This window comes from Clupea harengus, chromosome 22 (assembly GCF_900700415.2).
Source record: "Clupea harengus chromosome 22, Ch_v2.0.2, whole genome shotgun sequence".
NCBI classification, from domain to species: Eukaryota; Metazoa; Chordata; class Actinopteri; order Clupeiformes; family Clupeidae; genus Clupea; species Clupea harengus.
The window spans coordinates 2,093,720-2,119,636 of NC_045173.1; the positions used below are offsets into that span (position 1 = coordinate 2,093,720).

Sequence of the window (25,917 nt, forward strand, 5' to 3'; positions counted from 1 at the left end):
AATACAGCACAGCTCAAGCAGGTCTGCCAGACAAATGCACAGATACACACTGAAAATGATCAGACAGAACTGTTCTTTAAAAACGTTGCACATAGTTTGTCAGCTTCTCTTTCACAAAATGCAGATCAAGTTAGGAATACTGTACGGGTCTTCATTCCATCAGGATGGGGTGGTGTTAGGCCTCTTCTCTTTCAGTCCCTCAGAGTACATACAGGAGTACAGTGAGGGCTTCAGCAGTCAGGCACTATACACCCCTGCTCTCACCCAACACTCTCTCACTCTCACACACACACACACACACACACACACACACACGCACACGCACACGCACACACACACACACACACACTACAATATCAACACAATATCTGCACAAACAAAGAAAATACTGGAATTTGGATTTAACTTATCCCGACAATGAGCTCTGTGCAAATCAGTACAATTGTGACACAAAAAAAAATCTGACGGTGGTTCAGCAGAAATATCATGATATGAACAAATTATTTTAAAATGCTTTTCCATTTCAGTACACACATTAGTTTATATGAATTTAAAAACAAGCTCATTGGCAGCAAGGAAATAAAAATTAAAAAAAAATTGAATGGTGAAGGAAGCACTCATTGACCAGGCAACATCATCACTTCTACTTCCTTAGTGCTAAACAATCATTTTTTTAAAAGGTGCTTTCAGTTTCAAAGGCATTTACACATGAAAGCTCTCTTCAGGTCACAAATAGAAACTTCATTTCCCCTCGGAAAGTCCTTCAGGAAAGTCTTCATCTTCTAACGTCACACATTGGACCACCTCTGGGAGTCTTGTAGAAGCTACATCTCATTTAATAAAGGTGTGCTTCAAAACAGGACACAGTTGAAACTACCACAGTCACATACCAGACCCAGCATTATTCTTTTTCAAAGAAGAGAAGAGAGCAGGTTATGTTGTCCAGTGTGTTTAAGTGTGTGTGTGTGTCTGTGTGTGTGTGTGTGTGTGTGTGTTGGAGAAAGAGTGTGTCTGTGTGTTTAAATATTCTTGTTTATGCGGGGACGTGCTCTTTGGAGAAGTGTGTACATTTTCTTGTTCAGAGCTACAGTCAGCTCTGAAAGTATAAGCGGGTGTGTGTGTGTGTGTGGTGTGTGTGTGGTGTGTGTGTGCGTGTGTGTGTGTGTGTGTGTGTGTGGTGTGTGTGTGGTGTGTGTGTGCGTGCGTGTGTGTGTGTGTGCGTGTAGCTGTATGTTTCCATGTGCTGTACATCCTGACGCTAGACCCTAGACTAGAGCAGAGCGTTGGGCAGGTTGCTGTTCTGCCAGCGCAGACATGTGGTCTTGGAGTGTTTGTAGAGGTGGCTGGACTGGCTGAAGCGCTTGCCACACTTGAGGCAGGCGTAGGGCTTCTCCCCCGTGTGCACGCGGATGTGTTTCTTGCAGTCGGTCAGGGTCAGGAAGGTCTTACAGCAGATCTTGCAGGCGTACTTGCGCGCGCCCTCCACCACCAGAACGTTGTGCTCGGAGAGAGCCTTCTTGCACTTGGACAGGACGTCGGCGGAGGCGCGCGTGAGCTGGGGGTGGCCGGGGAGGCCCAAGCTCCCCTCGAACCCTGTGCCCACTCCGTTCAGCAGCACGGCTCCCCCGGACGAGGACGCGGACAAGGAGGAGGAGGAGGAGGAAGGGTCCTGATGCTGAGCCCCCCCCAGGGCCATTTTGGGGGCGATGCGGCGGTAGCCTGGGAAACCCAGTGTTCCTGAAGCAACGTTGTGACCTCTGGGAGGTCGAGAGAGCGAGTGGAGGCCCAGACCCGAGCGCTGGAAGTCCAGACCGAGCATGTCTGACCCGGGGCCACCGGGCCGCAGAAACATGGACTCGGCCTGTGCCTCCCCAAAGCTCTGCGCCTCCCCCTGAAGAAGGTGTGGGGACGAGAGGAGGAGAGAGGAGGAGGGAGAAGAGTTGAGCCCGTCGCTGCCTCCGAGCAGAAATCGGCCCTCATTAGTGGAGGTGGCCCCGCTGCCGATGACATCGTCCCCAAAGCTCCTCCCACTCAGGAAGCTGGAGATGCGGAACCCTGGTGATCCGTGCTCCAGGCCGTCACTGCCGTGAGCGTCTGCTGCTCTCTCGCGCTCCCGCTGCAGCCGCTCCGTGTTGTAACTGCGCTCGCACCCGATGGGGCTTAGCTCACTCTTCTCCAAACACGGCTCTGATTGGTCCGCGCCCTCCAGCGGCGAGGTCCCGTCATGAGGCTCGGGTGAGCTCAGCGGCTCGCTCTTCACCACCACGTGCATCTTCTCGTCCTCCCCTTCCTTCCCTTGCCCTTCTCCGTCAGGATCCATGTATTCCTCTTTCCCCAGAGGCTCTGCCCCTCCGCTGCCCCTCCCCCCATCCGACTGGCTGGGCATCTGGGCATCCTCCTGGGCCACAGACCTGCGGCTGTAGTCTGTGCCACTGCCGGCGCTGGCATCCATGGCAGCTCCTCCTGCAGCGATGTCCGGTTTGGAGTCCTCCCCCAGCTTGTTGTGGGAGTCAGGAGAGAGGAGCCCTGACTCCGCGGAGGCGCCTCCCTCTGCCTCCCCGCACAGCATCCCCTCCGAGGCAGGCGTGGGGCGGAGGCGCTGTCTGGCCCTCTCGGCCTCGGAGCCCATCACAGACAGGTTGGGTTTGCGCTTGTGCAGACGGCGGCGGGGAAGGACACACGCTGCTCCACCACCCCGCCCTCTCTGCCCTCCTCCACCAATCCGCCGCTGAGGGCGGAGCTGACCAGGCTGAGGCCGAGCTGCTGCAGCAGGAAGGAGCGCTGAAGGCTGGAGCTGGGGCTGGCGCCCCCTGTGGGTGCCTCGGCATGGTGCAGCTGGTGCTGGGGCGCACGGTTGGGCGAGAGCGGCAGGGTGCGCGTGGTCAGGTAGTGCTTACAGGCCTTCACCACAGCGTTGAGGTGCAGGTGCGAGGCGGCCAGCAGCACGTCCATGACGTTACTCTCACCCAACATGAGCGTGGAGGTGTACATCATGTCAATGAGCGCAGAGAAGGCCTCAGCTGTCACCACCTCCGAGTCCAGCTGGATCATGCTCATGCTGGAATCACTCTCAGCCACGGTGAAGAGGGCACGGAAGTGTGTGCTGCAGGCTGCCAGAACAGATTTGTGGGCTTTGAAGTGGCGGCTTCCCACCACAATCGCGCAGTCGCATAGCTGCCCATGCAAACGCTGGTAGTTCAGCTGCTGGAAGACCTGGTCAAAGTGCCCTGGAAAGTCCATCACCTGAGGGAAAACAAAAAGAAGGAACAGCTCTTATGTCTAGATTGCTGCTGAATGCCTGGGTTCATCATCCGATTTAACAACGTCTGCAGACAGAACAACATTTTCTGCACTTTTCTCAGCCCACTTTCTTCCAGGCCTACTTGAGTTATGGGACCATGAGTGTGTCTATCTGCAGTAGCACTACTGAGATGATGATGCCGTTACTTCATTACAAAAAGGTGACGGTGATATTAAAGGGCCTACATCGTATATTATTATCCTGAATCATGAGATCGTAAAATGTTTCCAGTAATTCACGTTATTCGAAGCTTTCTTCGAGCCTTCCACAATTAAACTTCTACAAATAAGAAAATGTCTGTAGCAAATGCTTTTGGTCCAATTTTGTAAGAGAGCTTGCAAATTGTATTAGCTAGCTAAATTACCTAGCAACAATACAGCCAGACAAGACATAGGGCGACAGAGTGCACCTTACTAGCAAGTAAAACAACTCAGCCATTAAATAACACTAGTAGCTAACTGAGCTAGCTATAGCGAGCATTTACAACCTTACAATATCCCTGGTATTTGAAATTCTGCGCAGTCGCCAGGACTTACCTTAGTTGGTAATGGAAAATACAGAAACAGTGGTGCTCACCTCACCATCCAGCGTTTTCACACTCTTTTGGACGTACGGATACCTATTCCTAGCTTATACCTAGCAGGCTAGCAAGCTAGCTAATGTCTGCAACACTCTGTGGTTGGGACAGCTTTGTTCATTTTCGGAAATGACTGTCACAGACACTGCCTGTTGATTATGGTAATTAACGTGATGCTACTATTCATTGTTTTATTTTACATAAAACACAATTAGCAGCTGTAGCTAGCTAGCTTGGACATCTCACGTCGCGGAGAACAACGAGGTACCAGTGGGAGTATCGATATATAAACGCAGCTAGACAACGTTATTCTATGTCCTCGCACAGCATCTGTCTAGGTTACGGCCACACGGTGGTGAAATGACGGCGCCTGAATCATGAATCTAGTCTGCGCAAAGTCTCCTACGAAAAATACGCAGCTTTCAGTTTTCTTGTAACATGCTTTCTTGACATGGAAATCATTTTTTTAACGCATGTTTTCAAATCTAACATATTGGAGAACAAAACTGTTCGCCCTGTAAAAAGTAAATCACCTCCAGCGGTCACCAGGACAAACTAAATCTGAGTATTTTCTCCAGTTTTAGTCGTGCACGCATATCAGTTGTCGTCATCCCAGAATAGAATGCACAGTTAAGAAAAAACACAATAGTCTATCCAAGATTGTAGCCTAACCCTAAAAAAGAAGCCAGTGCCAACTAAATTGTTAAGGTGGGGTTCTTAACTTGTAATATCTGCAGATATTGATTCACTTGTTAAATTCCCATTTTCAATCACCTGTTGTGCTGTCATGTGTTTTATGTGACCATTGTTGTTGTGACAGATAGTAGCGTAGAAGAGGTGAGATAGTGGTATCTAAAACACAGGTTCCATCGTTACACTCCGGGCCTCAGGGTGTCGCAATAATTTGGTTTCTCATTCTCTCTTTCCTGACGTTTCAATAATAACAATGGCGGCCGCCAGATGCACTTGGAAGTGCTGTGACGAGGAGAAAGAAGACGACAATGTTGTTGTCTGTAAGTAAAAATGTGTTTACTTATAGGACACCGTCGCGTGGTGCTCAATGCATTTAAGCGATTATATTGTGGGATTTAATCTGGGAACGACTTTTAGGGGTGTGTTATGTGTATTGTTACCCACGTGGTTAGCAGTAACCCAACGCTAAGCATCATTCAAGCAGTTATTTCCCAGAGTCAAGTGAAGTGGAGTATCTTTAACTCTGTTTAACTCGTCTATATTTCGATGTTGTCTACAGTACAGTTCTCAAATGGTGACGTGAAGAGTACAGATCAACTGGATTTCAAATATTACAAGAATGTCCTTGCAAGCAACCCAAGAAAAAGGAATCGGCGTATCCTGGTAAACTTTTTCGTTCTGATTATATTAGTTATGAATCACTTATGATTAGTTCATTGACAAGTTTTCCTAGACAAAACACAGTCTCAGACAGCTGCTAGCTGGCGAAGGCTGTATCTGTTCAAAAGACATGTTTACCAAAGTCATAATGGAAGCAAATGTGCTGGTCACACAGGTGGCGGATTCGGACAGGCTGTCATACGTAGGAAACAACTTCGGCACAGGATCCTTGCGATGCAACAGCATGTGCAAGTACGAACCTATCTTAGGCAACATTTTTTATGTACACTTTAAGAAAGATTGATCTCTACAGCACCGTTACTGGTTGTCTGGTGTGCAGGTACTATGTGGGAGTCCTGGATAAGTCAACCATGCAGATGGAGGTACACAGTGCTCAACTGTTCAACATGCAGCCTCTCATCCCAGGTGTGTGTGGAGGCCTCAGTCTCTCATGTAAACTATGCTGATGATGATCTTATGTGTATTCGTGTTCTATGTTTTGAATAAACTACTGGATGCCTACATTTCACTTAGGATCCGTAAAGTATCTCTATCTATCTATCGATCGATCGATCTGTCTATCTACACCACATAGATATCAGTTTTGTGTGTGTTCCTTTGTATTCTCTAACCAGGTTTTCAGTCAGAGAAATGTGTGACAAAAAGTGTCTGACTAATTAGAAGTCAAATGGCTCTTTGTTTGCTGTGTGTCATAGGGGAGTCCATGCCAGCGGAGGATACTGACATCAAGAAGACTTACAGACATAAGGTAGTGTACCATTCCAGTATTCTTTGAGAGAGCGACTGAATACTGAAACAACTGTGTGTAGTTGTTCTGACCTAAAGCAACATGTCTGTTGATTTTCTAGGTGGATTCCTTGATTGAGGCATTTGGAACAAACAAACAGAAGCGTGCTCTGAGCTCCCGTCGAAACAACCAGGTGGGCGAGGACTCCCTGCAGCAGGCCGTGGCCCAGGCGGCCAGCAACATCATTGAGCAGAAGGGCTTAGAAGGTGACGCACGGGATTCCATTCAATCTACTTACTTATCTTCTGTTATGTAGAATCATGTCTCCTCTCACATTGTTTTTAGGTATTGGTATGTCTTGAGTGCCTTCTCCATCTGTAGTCTTCAAAGCGCTGTGGAGGAGTGTGCATATTCATCTCTGTCCTCTCTGTGTCAGTGCTGCAACAGGAGGTGGCGGATTCAGAGGCCGTGGCGGACACAGCGCTGTACCTGCCTGTGTGTAACCCGGAGGCAGACACAGAGGAGGGGGTTTATCCATTTGATGAGCGTATCCTTTTATGTTCCAGTCTATCAACTCACTCAATCCTTGAACTACATAGGGGCCCTACTGTTCAACTGTTTGTTCTGTAAGTTGAAGGTTTTAAGGTTGTCATTTTTTTTTTCATAAAATAGTTCCAACTACAAATACTATATTACCTTTTCTACTTCCATCATCAATATGTGACTTGTGTGCTTCTATAAGATATATAGATGTTAGTTTGTCATTGGATGTGTGCACATGTGTATATTTGTGTTGATATAAGAATGTATACAACAACAACAAAAACAACAACAACAATAATAATAATAATGTATATCTTGTATGTAGATGCTGTTTTATCGCCGTTGTTCCCTTAACTGCGTTCAGTGCTTTCTGATGTAGAGTATGCTGCTCTGGAGTCCGTTGGAAAGAAGATGTCTGAGCTCACCTCGGAGGACCTGCTCAGCATGAGGGAGAAAGGCTGGTATGAAGCAGGCACACATGCACAGCACCTTGAGAAACATGAATTGTACATACTGTACGTGTACAGAGCTGTCAAAGGACCTGGACATGTTTAGTGCTTATCCAGGTGTTTGGAACCAAAGCTGCTTGATTTGTGTTTGCTTTCTCAGACATAAGCATATATTCCCATAAGATCATTTCATATATGGTTATACAGTAGACAGAATGTGTGGGGTCCTTCTTTCCCCTCTAACTCGTGTTGGTACCGATGTTACCAGTGTTTTTACTCTCAGCTTGTGTGTGTGTGTGTGTGTGTGTGTGTGTGTGTGTGTGTGTGTGTGTGTGTGTGTGTGTGTGTGTGTTACAGTCCCCAGACAGTGATGCGGCTTTTGGAGGCATTGCCAGAGGATCCTGAGGCTCGTGACAGACAGGCGAGATGTCTGTGGTACCTCTTCCTGCTCATGAAACTAGCACATCAGAAATTCATCTCCCGCAAATGTACGGGTATATGCCTTCCTGTGTGAATATATTTTTAAAAAAAAAAACATTTTGTAGGAAACCGTCAAATGTGTTTTTGCCTAGTATTGGAAAGAAAATGTGTGTTTTATTTGTGCATGAGGATTTTCCCCATTCATATTTCAGTTGGTTCTGAGGAGGACTGTCCAAAGATCATCTTAAATAAAGTGATGAAGGCCTTTACAGTGGAAAGTTTCAGTCATGGCAGGTGCGTGGTTATTGCCTATAAGCACAGACTGTGCAATACTCATAGTCATTTTAGTTTCATTGTCATTTAACCATCTGGATTATTTAATGGCCCGATTTCAGATTAGATTGATTGTTTTCATAAGGATTACTGTGCACCCTTAACACTGCTGTAAGCCTGGCTTCTTTACCCCGCCTAGCCGTCTTTATATCCTGATGGCCATTACTTTTATTGATGTGTCTGGGTCTCTTCTGGGCAATGCTTACGATACACTAATCCATTTACCAGATGCTCCTATGGAAAGAACTCTACAGTAGTGTGTGTGTGTGTGTGTGTGTATGTATATATATATATATATATATATATCATTATAACATATATCATTATGTGTGCTCCCTAGGTAAGAACCATGCGGTACCAATTAACATCATATAAGAGGCTGTAAAAAATAAGTTGAGCTGAAGAAACATTTCATATGGCGCCTAACTGCGTGTACACGGCACATTGAAGCGAGGGAGTGGCCCCCATGTCTGGTAGATGTTAGCTAGAACTGGAAACACCACTAGTGTCACGTGGACTAGACTTCTTTTTGTCATGTTTGTGACTTCTGACCGTTTCAGTTTTCCCTTTGTGTTTGTTTGTCTTAGGGTAAAAAACGTTGTGGCTTCCTCCATGAAAGTAAAACTGGCCTCATACTGTCTGGCTCTGCTTCTGCACATAAACCACCAGACTGCCAATCTCACACGACTGTATCAGGACCTGGGCTTCTATGACAGCAGGTGCGTACAATAGAAAGCACTGGATTGCAAGACCACACTCTTTTGCTCACACACAGATTTCACTGACTCAATAGACAGCACTGGATTGCAAGACCACACTCTCACTCACAGATTTCACTGACTCAATACCAGGGCCTGTTGTGTCCAGTAGTTAAGCTCTTACTCTGTTTGTTTGACAAGCTGCATTTTGTTTAAGTTTTGTGGAAAGTTCACAAGCCCTTTTTTCCATCTGCATGCGCCTGTCATTCTTGTAGGATGGTGGAGGTGGCTAAGTCCATGGGGCTGAAGTTGAGTAAAATGCCCTCGGAAGGTGCGGACAAGGCTGGGTACGATGAACACAGAATCGCCACCCTGAAGCTCCCTCTCATCAAGTACGACCGATTTACACAGACAAGGAAACGCAAGAAAGTCCGATAACAGCTTTCATGGTCGAAGCTGCTCGAAGGAAACGGGACCGTAAGACGCGAATGGAACACTCATGTATCGGTTTGTCTTGGAAGCAGATGCCACTACCAGTTTGCTAGTTCACCTGCAAATTTGAAACATAAATGTTGGCTTGTGAAAATATCAAACACGTAACGCTAGATAGCCACCCCAAAAATGTGTTTATCGCTACCTTGTGAGAGATGAATCTGTCCATTGCATTGAGTATAAAAGGACCAATTGAACACCTACATTAAAACAATCTGTCTTTCTTTGACTGCATTGGGTTGAAAAGTGAGCACTCCGTAGCTTGCTGAGGCTAAACCAGTGAATTGCGATTGCGAACTACATATTTATCATTTTTAATTAAACAAAAAGAGAGGCACATTTGTAAACAGGGTTTGTGGGTCATGGTTTAGCTGAGGCAAATACTAAGACAGTGGTGTCAGTTTCACTAAAGGAACCACAGGAGTACATTCAACAGACAGGCATTTCAGTAATGTCAAAAAAGAAACGTTTGCCCAGTAACGGGCCATACCCCCCCCCACCCCAGACAGATTGTTTGAAATAAATTGCTGGTATGGAATGTGAGAATTGACACTTCATAATGACATGTGAGACATTGTAGAACACTAAGTAGACTCGTGCTGGTTTCCATCCTTTAGCTTCATGGGCTCAGTGTGGTTTGAGAATAGCCCAGTCAGGTGTTGTCATGGCAGAAGCAGCTGGGCGTGTCGTGGTTAAATTGGCCCTGCTGCCTGCTAGGTGCAGATGGGTGCTGATGCCATGGGGAGAGGGGTCCCTTGGCGCACACACACACACACACACGCACGCACGCACACCTCTGCTGTTTACCTTCTCAAGGCCTCAGCAGGGAAGCAACCGCCACCCTGTTTGTGCTTTTATTCTCTTTGACCTCCCATCATACTCTCCTGCCTCAGAGTTCTTCATGTGCTTTGGCACATGCCTCACTGCTGGTGGGTGCCGAAGGAGTGATGTCGTCGTCTGTGGTAAAGGCATTGATGGGCTTCTTGACACTTGGGTTACGATCGCCAGCAGCCATTCCTGTATTCAGCTCATACATCACTGGGCCTGTTTCGCTTAACCAAACGTGGCTCAAGTCATCATGCTGTGGTGTTTGACCACAGCTTTATCACTCAAAAAGGTGAACTCTACAACAGACTGTAAAATGTATGCTCAGTAAGTCTCTTTCAGTGGGCCAAACCAGCCCTGGAGTGCATATTTGGGCCCTTCAGTGTCAAGGTGACATGTGTAGTCAAAAGAATCTTCACAGGTCACCCTCAAAGAACTGTGCAGAAGATGCTGCCGTTGTTATGGCAACCGCTCTCCACTGAGGCTGTAATTCTTGTCGTAACTGCAATGGCAAGGTTTGTGGGATGGGCAGAGGAGCTGGAACCAGATGGGTCGTTGCCATGGGGACGTGGAGGGGGGTTCTCCAGGGCCCAGTGGGGGTCAGGGCAGCCAGATCTAGTAAACAAAGCGACATTACAGGCTGGTTATTTCTGGAAAATGAGATCAGTCTGCTTACTACAGTAACGTCTATGAAGACTGAGATCTGTCTGCTTACTACAGTAATGTCTATGAAGGCAGTCAGAAATTAGATCTGTCTGCTTACAGTAACGTTTATGAAGGCTGAGATCTGTCTGCCTACTACAGTAACATCTATGAAGGCTGATATCTGTCTGCTTAGTGCATAATGTCTATGAAGGCTGATATCTGTCTGCTTAGTGCATAATGTCTATGAAGGCTGAGATCTGTCTGCTTAGTGCATAACGCCTATGAAGGCAGTCAGAATTGAGATCTGTCTGCTTAGTGCATAACGCCTATGAAGGCAGTCAGAATTGAGATCTGTTTGCTTAGTGCATAACGCCTATGAAGGCAGTCAGAATTGAGATCTGTCTGCTTAGTGCATAACGCCTATGAAGGCAGTCAGAACTGAGATCTGTCTGCTTAGTGCATAACGCCTATGAAGGCAGTCAGAATTGAGATCTGTCTGCTTAGTGCATAACGCCTATGAAGGCAGTCAGAACTGAGATCTGTCTGCTTAGTGCATAACGCCTATGAAGGCAGTCAGAACTGAGATCTGTCTGCTTAGTGCATAACGCCTATGAAGGCAGTCAGAATTGAGATCTGTCTGCTTAGTGCATAACGTCTATGAAGGCAGTCAGAACTGTGAGACATATTCTGGATGTAAAGTAGTCTGGGTGCCTCTGTGTGTGTGAAGCAGTGGTGAAGAGACTGACCCCTGCTGCAGTGAGGGGCTGAGCAGGGTGTTGTTGAGCAGCACACACTCCTGGTTCTGGGGGTCCAGCTGGATCTGGGGGGTGGGACTGGATGAATGGCCTTGGAAGACCAGGTTGTCCTGAACCAGTCCTCGCACCTGCTCCTCGATGCAGATCCCACAGCCCAGGCCAGCCTGAACGCGGTTCCTCAGCACCTAGACCGCCGATGCAAAAGCAGTAGAATGACATGGGTTTTCAGGTGAATACATTACATTTAGTCATTTAGCAGACGCTTTTATCCAAAGCGACTTACATATGAGTGACTTACATATGTGCGACTTAGAATGTATACACATTTTTTTTACATTTACACTGATGGCACACTGCACATCAGGAGCAAATAGGGGTTCAGTGTCTTGCTCAAGGACGCTTCGACAGGGAATCGAACTAGCAACCTTCTGATTACTAAACGACTTCTCTACCTACTGTACCACTGTCGCCCCAATACATCACCAATTAAATAACTGGCTGTTGTAATGTGAGTCATGTTCTCTGCCTTACTAACCTTCACGTCTGCATTGTCTGTTGCTCGGATACCACTGCGGCGGTTTCCCACAATGTCATTCTCTACAACCAGTCCGTCGCCACAGTAACTGACGCCATGGCCACCGTTGGCATAGACACCATTACCACGGAGCTCCACGCGGCATTCCTTTGCCACGGTAACTCCGGCGTGGGCATTCCCACGGATGCAGTTGCCAACCAGGCGCGTGAGCTGGGTGCTCTGCAGCACGGCCACACCCACGCCTCTGTTCTCGCCCACCATGTTGCCCACGATGTTTACACTCTCACAGCTCCTCACATACACTCCCTCTGCTACAGGAACACACACACACACACACACACACAGGGATCAGCATCTGCACATGTTCTGAGTTTTAATAACAGAGTTTCCTTCTAATACACAAATGATGATCAATGACCTCCATTGTGACTCATGCAGTTGCTCTCTACCAGTGCGACACTGATTGGCCGCCGAGCAGAGAAGCGCTCGTCCTCACTGTCGAGGTCATTCTCCCATGCTGACAGCTCTCCTTCCTCATTCAGATTTTCTCCTCCTCCGACTCCTCTCTCTCCATCTCTCTCTACCCCCCTCTCCACTCCTCCCTCTCTCCCAGCTCCAGGCTCTGGGTCCTTCCGGCAGAAGAGAGCTAGCCCATACATGCGGTTATGGGTAATGTAGTTCCCCAGCAGCTGAGGCAAGCTGGAGGACATCACCCACACACCACAGCCATTGTTACCTAGAGGGGCAAAAACGAAATTGCACTGCTACATCAGTGATCAGTAAGAAATATATTAAAAGCTTAATGGCTACATGTCCAACATACACTGTTGGCCAGATTTGTGGTCAAGATTAAGGTAAAAAAAAAACTATTATCCAAAATAGTCCAACAGGAAGTCCTACGGCAGAGGGCGCACAGGAAATGCTTACCATAGATGTGGTTTCCTTCAATGAGGCCCCTGCCCCTCTCCCCCACCACCACCCCATCAGAGTAGCCGTGACAGATGAAGTTATTCCTCAAGATGGGATCTCCCCCGCGGCGGATATCTGCACCACCCCACTGGTTCTCACGGATCACATTGTCTACCAACCAAACCAGGAGGGAAGCACAAATTAGGCTGGGGAGAAAATATACAACTTTTAAACACACAGTGGTAGAGTGCAGAGAGGCAACAGAAGAAAAAAAAAACAGTCATACCAGTGATAAGACCTCGGCCATTTTCATTCACAGCAATGCCTGCTGCTTGCCCTTGGAAGATGTGGTTTCCACTGCGTCACAAACACACATTATCATTATCAATCATTATTAACACTATTACATATGGAACAAGTACCACGTAGAAACAGATTTTAAAACACCAGTATTCCTGGAACTGCTTTAACATCATGTTCAGAGTATTACATTCATAAATAACAGTATACCTGACCACAGGATTCCCATTAAACAGTATGTACACTCCGGCCTCCTTGTTGCCATAGATCTGGTTGCTACGGATAGAGCCTTTGCCATTTCCCAGGACAACAATCCCAGAGCGCAGACCACTGTGTATTCTATTGCACTGGGGAGACACAGAGCAAGAAAAGAGTGATCGAGTGGACAGACAACAACTGTTGTTCCTCTGCAGACCTGATCAGTTTGATTTAAAAAATAGCATGACTCTTTGACCAATTCTCAACTGCAGCCATTGTAGAGTCAACAGGCTCCAGTGTGCTTCTAAAGGGTCTGGCCTACATTCCTGAGTGGGATAGCAGTTCACACTGCCATGGCGACTACATAGCTCTCTTGAGTAGCGCGACGATGTTAAACAGCTGCTCCATAGCCCCTACCTGAAACTTCAGAGGGTCGTATTCCAGCTTACAGTAAACCATGTCACCATGTTAGAGAGGTATCATTAATGGTGGTGGGGGTGAGACAGGCTCAAAGGTGTGGGTGTTAAAAGGACATCCAGCTTCTGAGAGGATCACGGATGCATTGGCAAGTATGAATACTGAATACCAGAATGATGGGGTCGGCTCCTTTGCGGATGTCGAGGCCAGCTTCGGCGTTTGAGTGGATGTTGTTCTCCGCTATGAGCCCCTGAGCAGAGAGGCGAAGGAACACCCCAGAGGCCCTACACCCACTCACCTCATTACCCAACATTACCATCTGAGGGAGGGAGGGAGGAGGGAGGGGGGAGGGAGGGAGGGAGGGAGGGAGGGGGGAGGGAGGGAGGAGGGAGAGAGGGAGGGGGGGAGAGATAACAGTTAAGAAATGCTTCAGAGGAAGAGACAAATAGAACAGTGAGGTTAACACAGTGCAGTGCAGTGCCACAGTACAATAAATTATGCATTGGAACCTGAGCAAAGGACCTGTCCATGTGCTGTGCATAGGAACTCTGTGTGTGGTGTGTGTTTTGTGTGGTGTGTGCTGTGGTGTGTGGTGTGTGTTGTGTGTGCTGTGTGTGTTGTGTGTGGCGTGTGTGTTGTGTGGTTTGTGGCGTGTGTGGCGTGTGTGTTGTGTGGTGTGTGTGGTGTGTGTTGTGTGTGCTGTGTGTGTTGTGTGTGGCGTGTGTGTTGTGTGGTTTGTGGCGTGTGTGGCGTGTGTGTTGTGTGGTGTGTGTTGTGTGTGTGGTGTGTGTTGCGAGAACATAGCCAACCTACCTTGGCATTCTGGATGCAGCGGACTGCGTAGTGCAGGCGTGTGAAGACATTGGCCTCGAGACGCGTGTGGGCATGATTGCACATGTGGACGCCGCCCTTGCCGTCGCGCAGCAGACAGTGACGCAGCACGCAGCCGTACACCGTGGCAACCAGCATCTGAGCGTCTGCATCCACCTGCAGCTCCTCGGGCAGTGAGCGCAGGACCGGCTCCTCAGCCTCGCTCACGTCCCCGCCGCGCTGCCACAGATGGGCCAGCCCATGGGCCTCGTAGGAGAGGGAGTACGCTGGATCGGCCCTCTTCATCACCCCACCCTCCTCCTCGTCCTCTTTCTTCAAGTCCCCCTCGCCCCATCCGTCCTCCAGCACTGTCTCCTGGCCCAGAAGTGCTCCTTCTCCCCCTTTCGTCCCTCCCCCTTTGTCTGTCTCTTGACCAATCCAGGTTTCCATGGGGATGAGCCCTCCAGGGGGCCTGGCTGTGGACGGGCTGTTCCCAGTGCCCTGTTTGAGGGGGTCTGTTGGGGTCATTGCCATGGAGTTCATTGCCATAGTTTTAACAAGAGCAGCCAGATGCTTGCAGGCCCAGTTGCGCTCAGCGACGGGCGGGCCTTCCGCGGTCACAGAGGCCGAGTCGCTGCCACTGAACTCGCAGCTGTCCATCAAACTCAGAGCCACGCCCAAGAAGTGCGCAGAGGCCCCCTGTGCAAATGAGCAGAAGCGTGCCTGACAGGTGCCTGGGCCCCTCACCTGCATCTGGGCCCCCTCAAAGTTACAGTTATCCAGCTGGACATGACCTGCTGATGTCTGCACACACACACACACACACACACACACAGAGAGAGGAAGAAAGATAAAGAGAGAGGGAGACAACAATGGGAACATAAAGGAAAGTTCTTTCCCATCAGTGCGAACTTCTACCTTCTTTGATTATCTCTCGGATTCTTTTAACCAGAGCTGAATCAATTTGATTCAATTGAATTTTCACTCTCTCAGGTAGTTGGTCTCACGTCCCTGGGTTAAGACTGATTGAAAAAGGGTGTTCTATAATACTATATAAGAGTCTGACTATGTGTTGGGACAAAATGATTTAGTTTTTGTTGAATGTCTTTTATACCACAACATAGTTGCAAGGTAACATCAACATGTCTCTGACTTAAGAAGTGTTGGCCACTTGTAGTATAACCATGTGAATTAGTAAAACATTTAAATAAATAAAACATCAGTATAACGTTCATTGTTACAATTCTCTCACCTTGTAAACCACAGGGGAGAACCAAGCAGGCATAAGCACCAAGTTGCAGAGCCGGGCAGTGGGGCACTGTTGATCAAAGCTAACCAACAGCGCCACGTCACCTAGTTTGCCCATGCCCACAATCTCCACAGGCACCTTGAGGGACACCTCAGCCTGCTCCTCATAGAGGCCCGGTTGGAGTGCCACTCGGTCGTATGGTCCTGCCACCGTCAGCGCTCCCCTCAGGGTCTCAAAGTCACAGCCCGGCCCGGCCCCCACCCGCCATACCCGCCTGTCCTTGCGCCTGCGGAACAGGGTGAGGCACGCAGAGGACTGCAGCTCTGGAACATTCTGAGCCCATGTACGGCTGGCCAGGGAGTGCTGCCGCAGTGCCTCTCTCCAGGAGGGTGGTTCCAGGTTGGGCCGACGGGGCCAGTTGGGGTGGCGGCACTCGGGACAGCCCAGGCAGAGCTGGCGCCAGCGGGTGGCATCCAGGCTGAGGACCAGCTCGCGCCACGCCCGGCACACCTGGCAGCACCTGCCCAAGTCAGGGAGGGGCAGATAGGCCAGGATCAGCCGCCACAGCTCCATTGGCAGTGCCCTCATCTCCATCATACCCCTGTCCACTCTCCTACATCACAGCAGAGGACAGAGACACATCGTCTGAAAATGAATCACTAATGGGAATCAATCAGTCAGGTAAATGGGTCAAAGTCACTATACCTAGGGCCCCTTGAGGGTATCAGCTGTCAGTTTAAATCCCAGTAGGTCAGGTGATGAGGAATTCCCATGGCATTCAGTAGGTTGTCCTCATCTGTAAATAGTAGAAATGCATGCTGCATTCAGAGGCCTTTTGAGTTTTACATGTAGATACATGAGGCTTCAACTCCAAGAGACAACTCCCTCCTGGCCTGAAATCTGTCAGGACTGCTGACTGCTGTTATTCTGTTGTCTTTGGAAATTGATCGCTGAGCCAACTCCTATATCCAATCTCCAAGTAGAGGCGAGACCAAAGGGAGCAGTATGAGAATATTCACACAGCAGGGCAGATGGCATCTAACTCTGGAATGAATGTGGCAGAATCAAGGCAGTTTTGGATCCATTGTCAGCCGCAACCTACCCGTGTTCGCTTTCTGAGTAAAAGTTACATTGTCCTACCGCCCTCACTGTCATATTAAATTAAATTCAATCGTCATTACGTTACTTTACATTACACTACGTAATGACTATTCAGTATAGGCATTAGTTACCGCACAGTATACCATAACACAACTTAGTTGTAGCCTATGACTGGATTGTATGTCAACAGCTAAGGCTTATTGCTCAGAACAATGTCAAAATAACACAGATGAACCAACAAAAAAAATCACCTCTCTCCTCATTCAGCATTTTTGAATCCAGGTGACGTTTGGGCAAAAAGGCACCACAAATTCGGCAACATTTTGTTTAGTCCCTCCTACTGCATGTGATCAACCTTTCCTGACAAAAGCAAGATTTAACAAACACAATTAAATGGGGTCTGACTGAGCACAACAGGCTGAAAATTTCAAACAATGTTTATGTATGACAGCTACGTCGATGACTGTGGAAATGGCAATCAGCATCCTCACAGATCCACCGTACTTGGAAAAACAAAAACCCTTCATGCAACTTTGTAGCCATCATGCCTACTACAATTGCCTATGTTAACCCCGTTACAATGTTACAATACAGATTATACCTGTCTAACAACGAAAAAAAAAAAACTTGCGTCGTTTAAGTAAGATTTTAGTCTTGATACCGTTTACGTTTTCTTTCGCCAACCGTCATTTTTGTTGCTGTCAGACCTCAAGCTCTCCTTCCAGACAAACGTGTTAGCCAGTAGTATTCAGGAACTGCACACCAAGCAAGGACGAGTTGGATATTTTTCCTTGGCTTTCTCCTCCGGTTTACGACGAGGCGTGGAAACGGGGGCAGGCTAGTATAGGCACCCAAAGGGAATGGGTATTCTTGGAAAAAAGAGGCGTAAATCAGGCGACCAGCCCTCTGAATCGATTCGGCTAGTCACAACCGGGGCAATTCATTATTCTCATATTAAACACTCAAAGAGGGCAGTCACTGCTTCACTATGCGGTGCCACCTTAGTATATGTAGCCTACTTTAGGGGCCCTACAAAAACATCACTGCAGATATGCCAACGGCCCTGGTTGGCAGTAAGCTATGGCAAACAAGTTACTTTGTAGCACATCTCTTTCTGAGCGCTCGTATTGTCGACTGATCGGTTTTGAAGAGAGGTAAAACGTCTGCAGTTGTTCTGACATGTTTATCGATGTAACGATAAGAACAGCGTCAGCCAAAGCCTCTTAGCAACGAAGAGTAAGTAGGCTACTACACGATTCCATCCACGAGTCGTAGCCTACGTTAATATGACCTGTCACAATTGCAACAAATGAAATAGGACACAGGTCTTATATAGTGTTAGCCTATAAATCCTCATCACTTTCGGAGATACCTAGAGGAAATGACGATGGCTCTCAAATTGAGTTGGCCTGAATGGCCAGTGATTCCGTACATTTGTGACATTGGCGTCCCCCAGTGGTGTAGTAGACTTAAGCCTACACCACCATAGTGTCTAAACATAAAACGTACAAACTGAATCCAGGAAATAGATAGAGCTGCAGCTATTTAAAGCAGCAATAAGTAGTTATGTTCCAAAACAAGCTAACTACCTAAAAGGCATGCAAAAACCCTTGCAAAAAACACCAACAGCCCAGTTGGCACTGATTAAAGCTTGCCAACACACTAACTGGTACCTTGCTATCTGGCAATGTCATGCTGTAAAAGCTTTTCTTCCATTTTTGCCCGGTGTTCCAGCCTGGAACACAGAACTATATATTACATATCCTGGATGGCTAGTGGGAAAGACACAGGTGTTTAGCTGTCCTTCACATGACCATATGCTTTTTAAATGAATTTGAGGATGGTACCAAAACTAGTTGCCTATAAAACCATACCTAAAAAAGTGTCAAATTGTTGCATAGTGTTGCTTTAATTTCATTATCTTGTACAGATTTACAGACAATATTCTAACACAATTTGAAATGTCACAGTCTTGTTCCATGTTTATATTGTACACTGTGTTTTCCAACCCCAGCACCTAGAAGAACAAAGTGAAGAAAATCAGAAGTTCAAAATGAAGAGCCTACTGCTTTATTGGTTGATGTCACACTTGCCTTGCCTCCATACAAATCTCAAGCCCACTGTCTTCAGATAAAAGAGATAGATTCCAGATAGAGTTCCTAAATGTTCAAATGCTTGAATGACACTGCATTCCTTATTTTTCTAATGCATGAATGACAACAGTCTCATACTTATCACAGTCCCACCCATCTAGGATGCGAAAGAATTGTGAATCAGAATCATTATTCATATGTGTTTTATATTTGTGTGACTCTTATAGCTTGAATTAGAATTAAACATGAATTATTCTAACATGTTCTTCAAAATGAATGTGCCAGTCTATGTTAAGACTGGCAGGAAGGTGTTCTGTGATCTTTGATCTGACATCTGTTTAGTGCCTTGTGTCTGCCTGCAAGGGCAAGGAGTGATTGCTTTCTTTCACGTCTCTGCAAAGATATGCCTGTCTCCTGGTGCAGAATTATGATGCTTAAGATGCTTGCTTGAGGATACTTAAACTCTATTCAGAGAAGTTGGTGGAAAGTCCAACTCTGGGGTAGCAAAATAACCATTAGATCTGATTCTACTTATTCATTTACATGGCTTCTCCTTTAAGCCCCTTCCCTTTTGACCTTCTAGGCTGTTCTTTTTTCTAGGAAATTAACAAAAGTGCAATATTACAAATTGCTGGTTTGATAATGAGGATTTCTAAATTATGCACTGTATACATATGGAATGTTTTTTTTTTCATCTGACTTTTACTCTAAAATAGAATTAAACAACTGTGGCCTCTATATGCACATTTTTTGTATCTGTTTCTTGTTAAATATTACTTTCTATCTGAAGCTCTTTGTGTTTAAGGTGTCTTGGTTTTGAATGGTTAGATGATTCAGAGGTTGTATAATTATCAATTATCAACCTGGTGTTCTACAGCAAGTATAGACCTTAATGTGGAACACTGGGAAATCTGTTAGGGATTACCGAAGGATTATGAAACTGGTTTTATGAAAATAAAGATTTTGCACAATGCCAAGTGTAATTTCAGTGCTGTTCCACCAGGTGGCAGCATTCTCCCATTGGTGTCCTATGGTTTCCATCTCTCTGAATCTGTGTCACTGTAGGTTTGTTTCATGCATGGGGTTCCTTCTGCTGACAAGAATATTATTTATATATGAGACATATATAATACCAAGGCAGGACATGAAGAACTCAGTCTCAGTCAATAGGATTTATAAGAGAGAGTCTGACAAAGTGCAGGGCATAAACACTAATGTAGAGGGGGGTTGGTTGCAGAATGCAAGGTTTTTTTTGTTGTTTGTTTGTTTTTTAACAATGTTATCCATTTTAAAGGAACGGAATGGCCCCCTTGACATGATTTAATGCTCATACTAAAACTATATGACAGGAAGAATCAACAAAACATAACATTTACATGCAAATGCTTTTTTTGACATAATTGGTCAATGTAGTTCTGTAATTGGTTATTTTTAATTTTTTGTAAAGTTGTATTGTTGAATTAAAAAGTCAGTTTCGTTATAAATATTACATTTTCAGGTGTCTGGCTAAATACTTGTGGTGTTTCGGTTAGCAAATGAGTGAGACTCATGTGTGAGATCAAAAGAAAAATTGTAACAAAGCCTGATTCTTAGATACTGACGTGACTTTTACACAGACTTGAAACAGAGAAATATTTTTACAAACCGGTCATCCAAACTGATATTTTAGAGTGACAGATATATAGAGAATCTCTACATCTAGAGTAGCCCCAGTAGCTAGCCCCAGGAGTAGAGAATTTGTATGCTGGTTTGCTGTTTCTCTCTTCAAGGTCTTGTACCTTGAAAATGTAGTCAAAAACTGCTTTCAATTATTTGCTTTGGTAAGAATCGGGGAAGTTAATATGAAAAGATTTGATATGTATGGCAAACACACACACACGCGCGCACACACTCACACACACACGGCGTAGCAATATCAGATGTTTTGAGATGCCGCAAATAAATATACATGAAGCCAAGCCTACACTTGAAGCAGTGTGTGGTTTTGAATAAACATTATACTGAAAACTGCTGGATAAGTATAAAAGCTCCTAATGCAAAACATGAACAAAACTTAATTGGAACAAAACTTAATTGGAATGCATTAATTACAAACTAGAAAGCTTCAACCTTCAAACTTGTATTTTCTTGAGAATGTTTAGCAACTAGATCCTTCAGGTTTTTTAATGATATTGATATTCTTGCTGCTAAAAGGTGGGTATTCACATTTGTGTGTGTGTGTGTGTGTGTGTGTGTGTGTGTGTGTGTGTGTGTGTGTGTGTGTGTGTGTGTGTGTGTGTGTCAAAAAAAGATCCCTCTGAGGCCTGTTTCAAAGTTAGGGAATAATTCCATGAACTCAGTTTACCCCAACCAGTCAGTTCTGGGCCGTGTGTGTGTTTGAGATGAGTAAAAACACTTCTAGGGAAATGGTCCGCTCTCTTGTCATTATACTGATGACACAACAACACAGTGATGCTGTATGTATGTTTGGCAACTGTATCCACTATGATTGGATAATGTCATTTCATAAGCGGATGCTTCTGCTCAGTGTGTGTTGGCAGCATAGGAGGGCTTGTCTTTGATCCCCATTAGGACCAGAGCCCCAGGCCTCGTCATTATGCCATGCTTCATGCTCCATGATCTACATCGTCTCTCGCTCTCGGTTTTTCTCTCTGTCTCCTCTGTCCATCCTCCTCTTCATCTTCCCGTCTTGTTTCTCTGTGTTTCTAGTCTGTAATTAAATGTGTGTTGACTGATCTCTGCAGGCTGTTTGCTGTAGCCTGGGATCTGGGTCCACGAATCTCAATTAAAAGATCTGTCACAGTCTTAAAGCACTTACAATGGCTGTGTGATGGAGACATTGGTGTGTGTGTGTATGTGTGTATGTGTGTGTGTATTTGTGTATTTGTGTCCATCAGTATTCTGCGAACACATGTATTTTATCTAAAAAAAATGAACTGACCCTTGAAACTGACAAAAGGCATAAGTGCAAGAAATAAATCCAAACTAATGTCAGAATCCCTAGTTAACATTCGCCACTGGGCAGACTGTGCCATCCTTATTTACAGAAACTCACACCACTTATGTAAACAATGCTAAATCACCCTTATTTACAGAAACTCACACCACTTATGTAAACAATGCTAAAAAAGTAGGGGAAGGGTGTGACCTCATCGTAGCATAATAGAAATGTACAGTTGTTTTTACTTTCTGTTAACATATGATCATACATGTTATTTTAATTTCATATTATGCATTTAACATTAAAGAAGGAAATGAATGAAGGAAACAAATGGAGAGAGAGAGAGAGAGAGGGAAATAAAGAGAGCGAGAGAGAGAGAGAGAGAGAGAGAGGGAGAGTGGTCTATTTAAGGGTAATTTCTATAAACAGTTTGTTTTAGCTTTGATGTCTTTGTAAGTGTTGGAAGAAGTGATGGCCTTGCCAGTTTAGACAACCTGTTCTTTCAAGTGCTGCTTGCATTTCTCATCAGGCACATATGGATGTCTGCTAATGGTTTACCCTTCCCACAATTCCTTTGTGTATTGCTTAGCACAAAACAAAACGTAATTTCATATTGGAGTTGACCCTGCATTTGAGGGGTGTATCCCCTAGTGTGTCCACACATGGCATGGGACCACTGAATTTGTGTATAGCTGACCTCTGAAAATGACATTCTCAAATGAGACGAAACTTGAGAGCAACCATTGAAGCGTGCCCGTGTAGGTTGTGGGAGGACATTTTCTCCTGAGATTGCGTTTCAAGTCTTTTGCCTTAAAGGACAGACATTTATTAGTCATGTAATCCCTCAGGTCTAGGGGAAGATGCTGCCGTATTTCCCCCCCCATTAAAATGTTCTGACTGTTATCTGTATGCTGTGTCACATTCATACGCAGGAGTGCAGGTAAAGGGAGAGGCCATCAGATTGTGCGAGCACATGTCTTATTAATCCGATGTGACTGTATTAGGCCACCAGTGACATCTGAATTCTTTCTCTCATCGTCTGAAATGTTCTCTCTTTGTTCTAATGTTCATGAAAACATCTGAAAATGAGATCTGAGAAGACAGGACAGAGAACTGCGCTGAAGGTAAGTGAGTATGTGGGAAAAGACTCTCTTGAACTACCCCAGAACTACCCCATGCTTCAGGCTGTGACGATGCCTAAGGGCAGAGGACAGTGGGAACAGAAGACCTGCCCGGCGCATTTCATTTGGCAAACATTTGGATGTTATATTTCAGGTCTACAAAGAGGGAGGAAAGACACATATGAGAGATATGTAGCCTGTGTGTACTACAGCCTGAGAGTGAAGATTTTACACAAAATGGAATCCGTTGTTTTCAGGTAAGATTTGCCCAAAAGGCTCTTTGTGGGTCTGATGACAGAAGAGATGTGGTGTATTAAAGGACTCCTTATCAACTTCCACCGTTTCCAAGGGAATTCGCAACGAATTATTGTTTTTCCACAAACAAAATCTGTTGACACTCTCTTGGCAGTAATGAATACAAATATCCTGTGGATTGGGTCTGGGAAACGTGGTAGACATGGTGTGTGTGTGGGTGAGTGTGTGTGTGAGTGTGTGTGTGTGTTCTGCCACCTTTTGGCATGAGCTGTTGGTGTGTAACTGGGCGAGCCAGCCAAGCCTGGTGCAATCTATTTCAGTCTCCCACCCCTACACATAAACAGAAACACACACACACACACACACACACACACACACACAATGACCGTTAAGATGTGCTTTCTGACAAGAATAGATGACATTATCATGGAGCCTCCCGGGCCTGATGACACACCAACGCCAATGTTCCTCCCTCCCCTCATCCCTAATCTTCATCAACTCTCTCCCTCTCTCTCTTCCACACACAGGTACTCATACACACACACACACACACACACACACACACACACACACACACACACACACACACACACACACGTCTGTACTTGTCGCACAACTCTCTCTCCCTCTCTCTCTTCCACACACAGGTACTCACACACACACACACACACACACACACACACACACACACACACACACACACACACACACATGTCTGTACTCGTCGCACAACTCTCTCTCTTCCACACACAGGTCTTCCACACACAGTACTCATACACACACACACACACACACACACACACACACACACACACACACACACACACACACACACGTCTGTACACCAATGCTGGTTTATCTATCATGTATCATCATATTCACCCCCAGCCAACTGAATTAAGTGACTCTATCGAAATCAAAATGGAACCTAAGGTTGGTGCCCATCCAATCTGATGTGACTTTCAAGGTCTGCTGGTCACCTGGACAGAAGGCTTGTGTTATCACAGTAGCGGTGGTAATCGACCTCAGTAAAGGTGGAGTTGAAAGCGGAGATCAATTTTACAAGGACAAAAGGGTGAGCAAGATGTAGGTTTGATGGAGAATTGAATTATATATTGCACGGTCCATTTTCTCTCTGTGTCCTCTTGTTCTGTGTACCAGTGATGATAATGATCAACTGTCTCTCTCCTCCACAATTTTCCATCTGTGTTCAGAGACACCCACTGTTAGTAATTGAAAAACAGATACATTGCTTTCTGCCCATGGATGTGCAGTGTTTAGCAGATGCTAAGTGGGATATTGCATTCAGATTGTGGAATGTATGTTATTATTAATTGCATTGAACAGAGAATGTCAGAGTGAGTTATGGATAATGTTGATGCCATTTCTATTGTGCTTTAGCTGTTGAAATGGACAGATGTTGACACCTTCTGTGTGTGTGTGTGTGTGTGTGTGTGTGTGTGTGTGTGTGTGTGTGTGTGTGTGTGTGTGTGTGTGTGTGTGTGTGTATGTGTCTGCATGTGTGTGTGAGCGAGAGAGAGACAGAGAGATAGAGAGACAATGAGAACAGAGAGAGAGTTTTCATTCTCTGCAGGGGGTGTGAGAATCCCCTGGGTATTCATACTTACACTATTTAGAATCACAGTCACATCAGTTTGGATAGCCAGAGACCGAGTGAGGGAGAGAGAACGAGGGAGAACAAGAGAGAGAGAGAGAGAGAGAGAGAGAGAGAGAGAGAGAGAGAGAGCATGTCTTCACAGCACAGTGTGTCACAGTAATTTGACAGAAGAGATTGCAGTTCACTCTCCACCCTCCATCCATCCGGGGGGACAGGACAGACACAGATGGATGGAGACATTGCTACTTTGAGAGATGAAATCTGTGCCCTTCTCAGGGACTTGTCAGGAATGAACCCTCCCATTTTGATACAGTTTAACACAGCCCCATATTTATATGAGCTCAGGTGTGAGATTTACTGTTGTCAGTGAAAGAACTGACTCACCTGTCTCTCAGAAGACAAGACTTGGTGGTGGTGGTGTGTGTGTGTGTGTGTGCGTGTGTGCGTGTGTGCGTGTGCGTGTGGTGTGTGTGTGTGTGTGTGTGTGTGTGTGTGTGTGTGTGTCAGAAAGAGAGAGAGATATATAAACAGTGAAGTTGGAATGTGTTTGTTGAATCTTTATTTTATTCATACATTTATGTTTTAGCATTTTACATTCCCTTCATTATTTATCCCTGAGGTTCTTCTTGAGTGCAGATGGGGGTCAGCTAAGGCTCTGAAGTCCCTGTGTGAAAAAGGAATTCACTGTTCATTTCAATACCCCTGAGTCCGGTTAGCTGGTCCGAGTGTATTAAAGGGAAACTCTAGGATTTTTTAACCTGGGCCCTATTTTCCCATCTTTTTAGGTCCAGGACTATGGAGAAAAGCAATCAAATTCTGTCCAGTATTTATTACAGGTTATTTATAACCCACCCTAAGTCATTATGTTAATAGGCTAGCAAATTGTTGTGGCGGAGGTGAAAATGAGGGTAACATTGGTAAGGACTGAATATCCTATAGTCGTAACGTTAGATGGACTAGCATATCTCAACAATGGGACATTGCTAATGTTAGCTGGCTTTCGTTAGGTTGCATTCTTCTAGTAAGAAGCTTAGCTGGCCAAGCTTTTGCTTAAAAGCCGTGTTATGCAGAACGTTTTCAGGGTATGTTTTAGTAGGTGGCTAGTTTGTGTATCATTCTCAAAGCCCAGACCACAGCACATAGTCTGCAAATATATCACCAAAATACATCAATTAACAAGCTAGCTAACTTCTAGTGCTAACAGTGCAGTTGACGTTTGCAAGGCAAGCAT

General features: G+C 45.8%; 3 protein-coding genes across 4 annotated transcripts; 1 reads left to right on the forward strand and 2 right to left on the reverse strand.

The window, feature by feature from the left end:
- Window positions 1–308: 308 nt before the first annotated feature.
- Window positions 309–4,288, reverse strand: LOC105903944 (zinc finger and BTB domain-containing protein 5). The gene is given in 3 exon segments (XM_012831753.3): window positions 309–2,638; window positions 2,641–3,243; window positions 3,838–4,288. Coding segments are annotated over 2 exon segments (1,968 nt in total). The 5' UTR covers window positions 3,241–3,243; window positions 3,838–4,288; the 3' UTR covers window positions 309–1,270.
- Window positions 4,289–4,740: 452 nt separating this feature from the next.
- On the forward strand, window positions 4,741–9,117 carry polr1e (RNA polymerase I subunit E). The gene is made up of 12 exons (XM_012831862.3): window positions 4,741–4,891; window positions 5,131–5,234; window positions 5,407–5,483; window positions 5,572–5,657; window positions 5,948–6,000; window positions 6,101–6,245; window positions 6,416–6,526; window positions 6,887–6,983; window positions 7,329–7,459; window positions 7,604–7,685; window positions 8,312–8,443; window positions 8,698–9,117. Exons 1-12 carry the CDS (start codon window positions 4,825–4,827, stop codon window positions 8,858–8,860), a joined length of 1,248 nt encoding a protein of 415 aa, XP_012687316.1. The 5' UTR covers window positions 4,741–4,824; the 3' UTR covers window positions 8,861–9,117.
- Window positions 9,118–9,212: 95 nt separating this feature from the next.
- Window positions 9,213–18,063, reverse strand: fbxo10 (F-box protein 10). 2 transcript variants are annotated; one of them, XM_031559625.2, is made up of 13 exons: window positions 17,320–18,063; window positions 16,910–17,018; window positions 16,263–16,353; window positions 15,561–16,170; window positions 14,312–15,112; window positions 13,668–13,817; window positions 13,094–13,230; window positions 12,870–12,940; window positions 12,602–12,754; window positions 12,093–12,410; window positions 11,675–11,985; window positions 11,131–11,324; window positions 9,213–10,354 (listed from the first exon to the last, which is right to left on the reverse strand). In XM_031559625.2, exons 4-13 carry the CDS (start codon window positions 16,152–16,154, stop codon window positions 10,168–10,170), a joined length of 2,916 nt encoding a protein of 971 aa, XP_031415485.1. In that variant the 5' UTR covers window positions 16,155–16,170; window positions 16,263–16,353; window positions 16,910–17,018; window positions 17,320–18,063; the 3' UTR covers window positions 9,213–10,167. The 2 variants fall into 2 exon arrangements, with proteins under 2 accessions (XP_031415485.1, XP_031415487.1); XM_031559627.2 differs by lacking the exon at window positions 16,910–17,018.
- Between the last annotated feature and the right edge of the window lie 7,854 nt (window positions 18,064–25,917).

What these genes read in the sequence shown, in the direction of transcription:
- polr1e (XM_012831862.3), top strand. Translation starts at nt 4,825, where the DNA reads ATGGCGGCCGCCAGATGCACTTGGAAGTGCTGTGACGAGGAGAAAGAA. An exon ending in AAAGGAATCGGCGTATCCTG is followed by an intron (nt 5,235 to 5,406) that starts GTAAACTTTTTC and finishes CTGGTCACACAG; the next exon opens with GTGGCGGATTCGGACAGGCT. An exon ending in GAAATTCATCTCCCGCAAAT is followed by an intron (nt 7,460 to 7,603) that starts GTACGGGTATAT and finishes TTCATATTTCAG; the next exon opens with TTGGTTCTGAGGAGGACTGT.
- fbxo10 (XM_031559627.2), bottom strand. Translation starts at nt 16,154, where the DNA reads ATGATGGAGATGAGGGCACTGCCAATGGAGCTGTGGCGGCTGATCCTG. An exon ending in TCTCCCCTGTGGTTTACAAG is followed by an intron (nt 15,113 to 15,560) that starts GTGAGAGAATTG and finishes GTGTGTGTGCAG; the next exon opens with ACATCAGCAGGTCATGTCCA. An exon ending in TGAAGGAAACCACATCTATG is followed by an intron (nt 12,411 to 12,601) that starts GTAAGCATTTCC and finishes TTGCCCCTCTAG; the next exon opens with GTAACAATGGCTGTGGTGTG.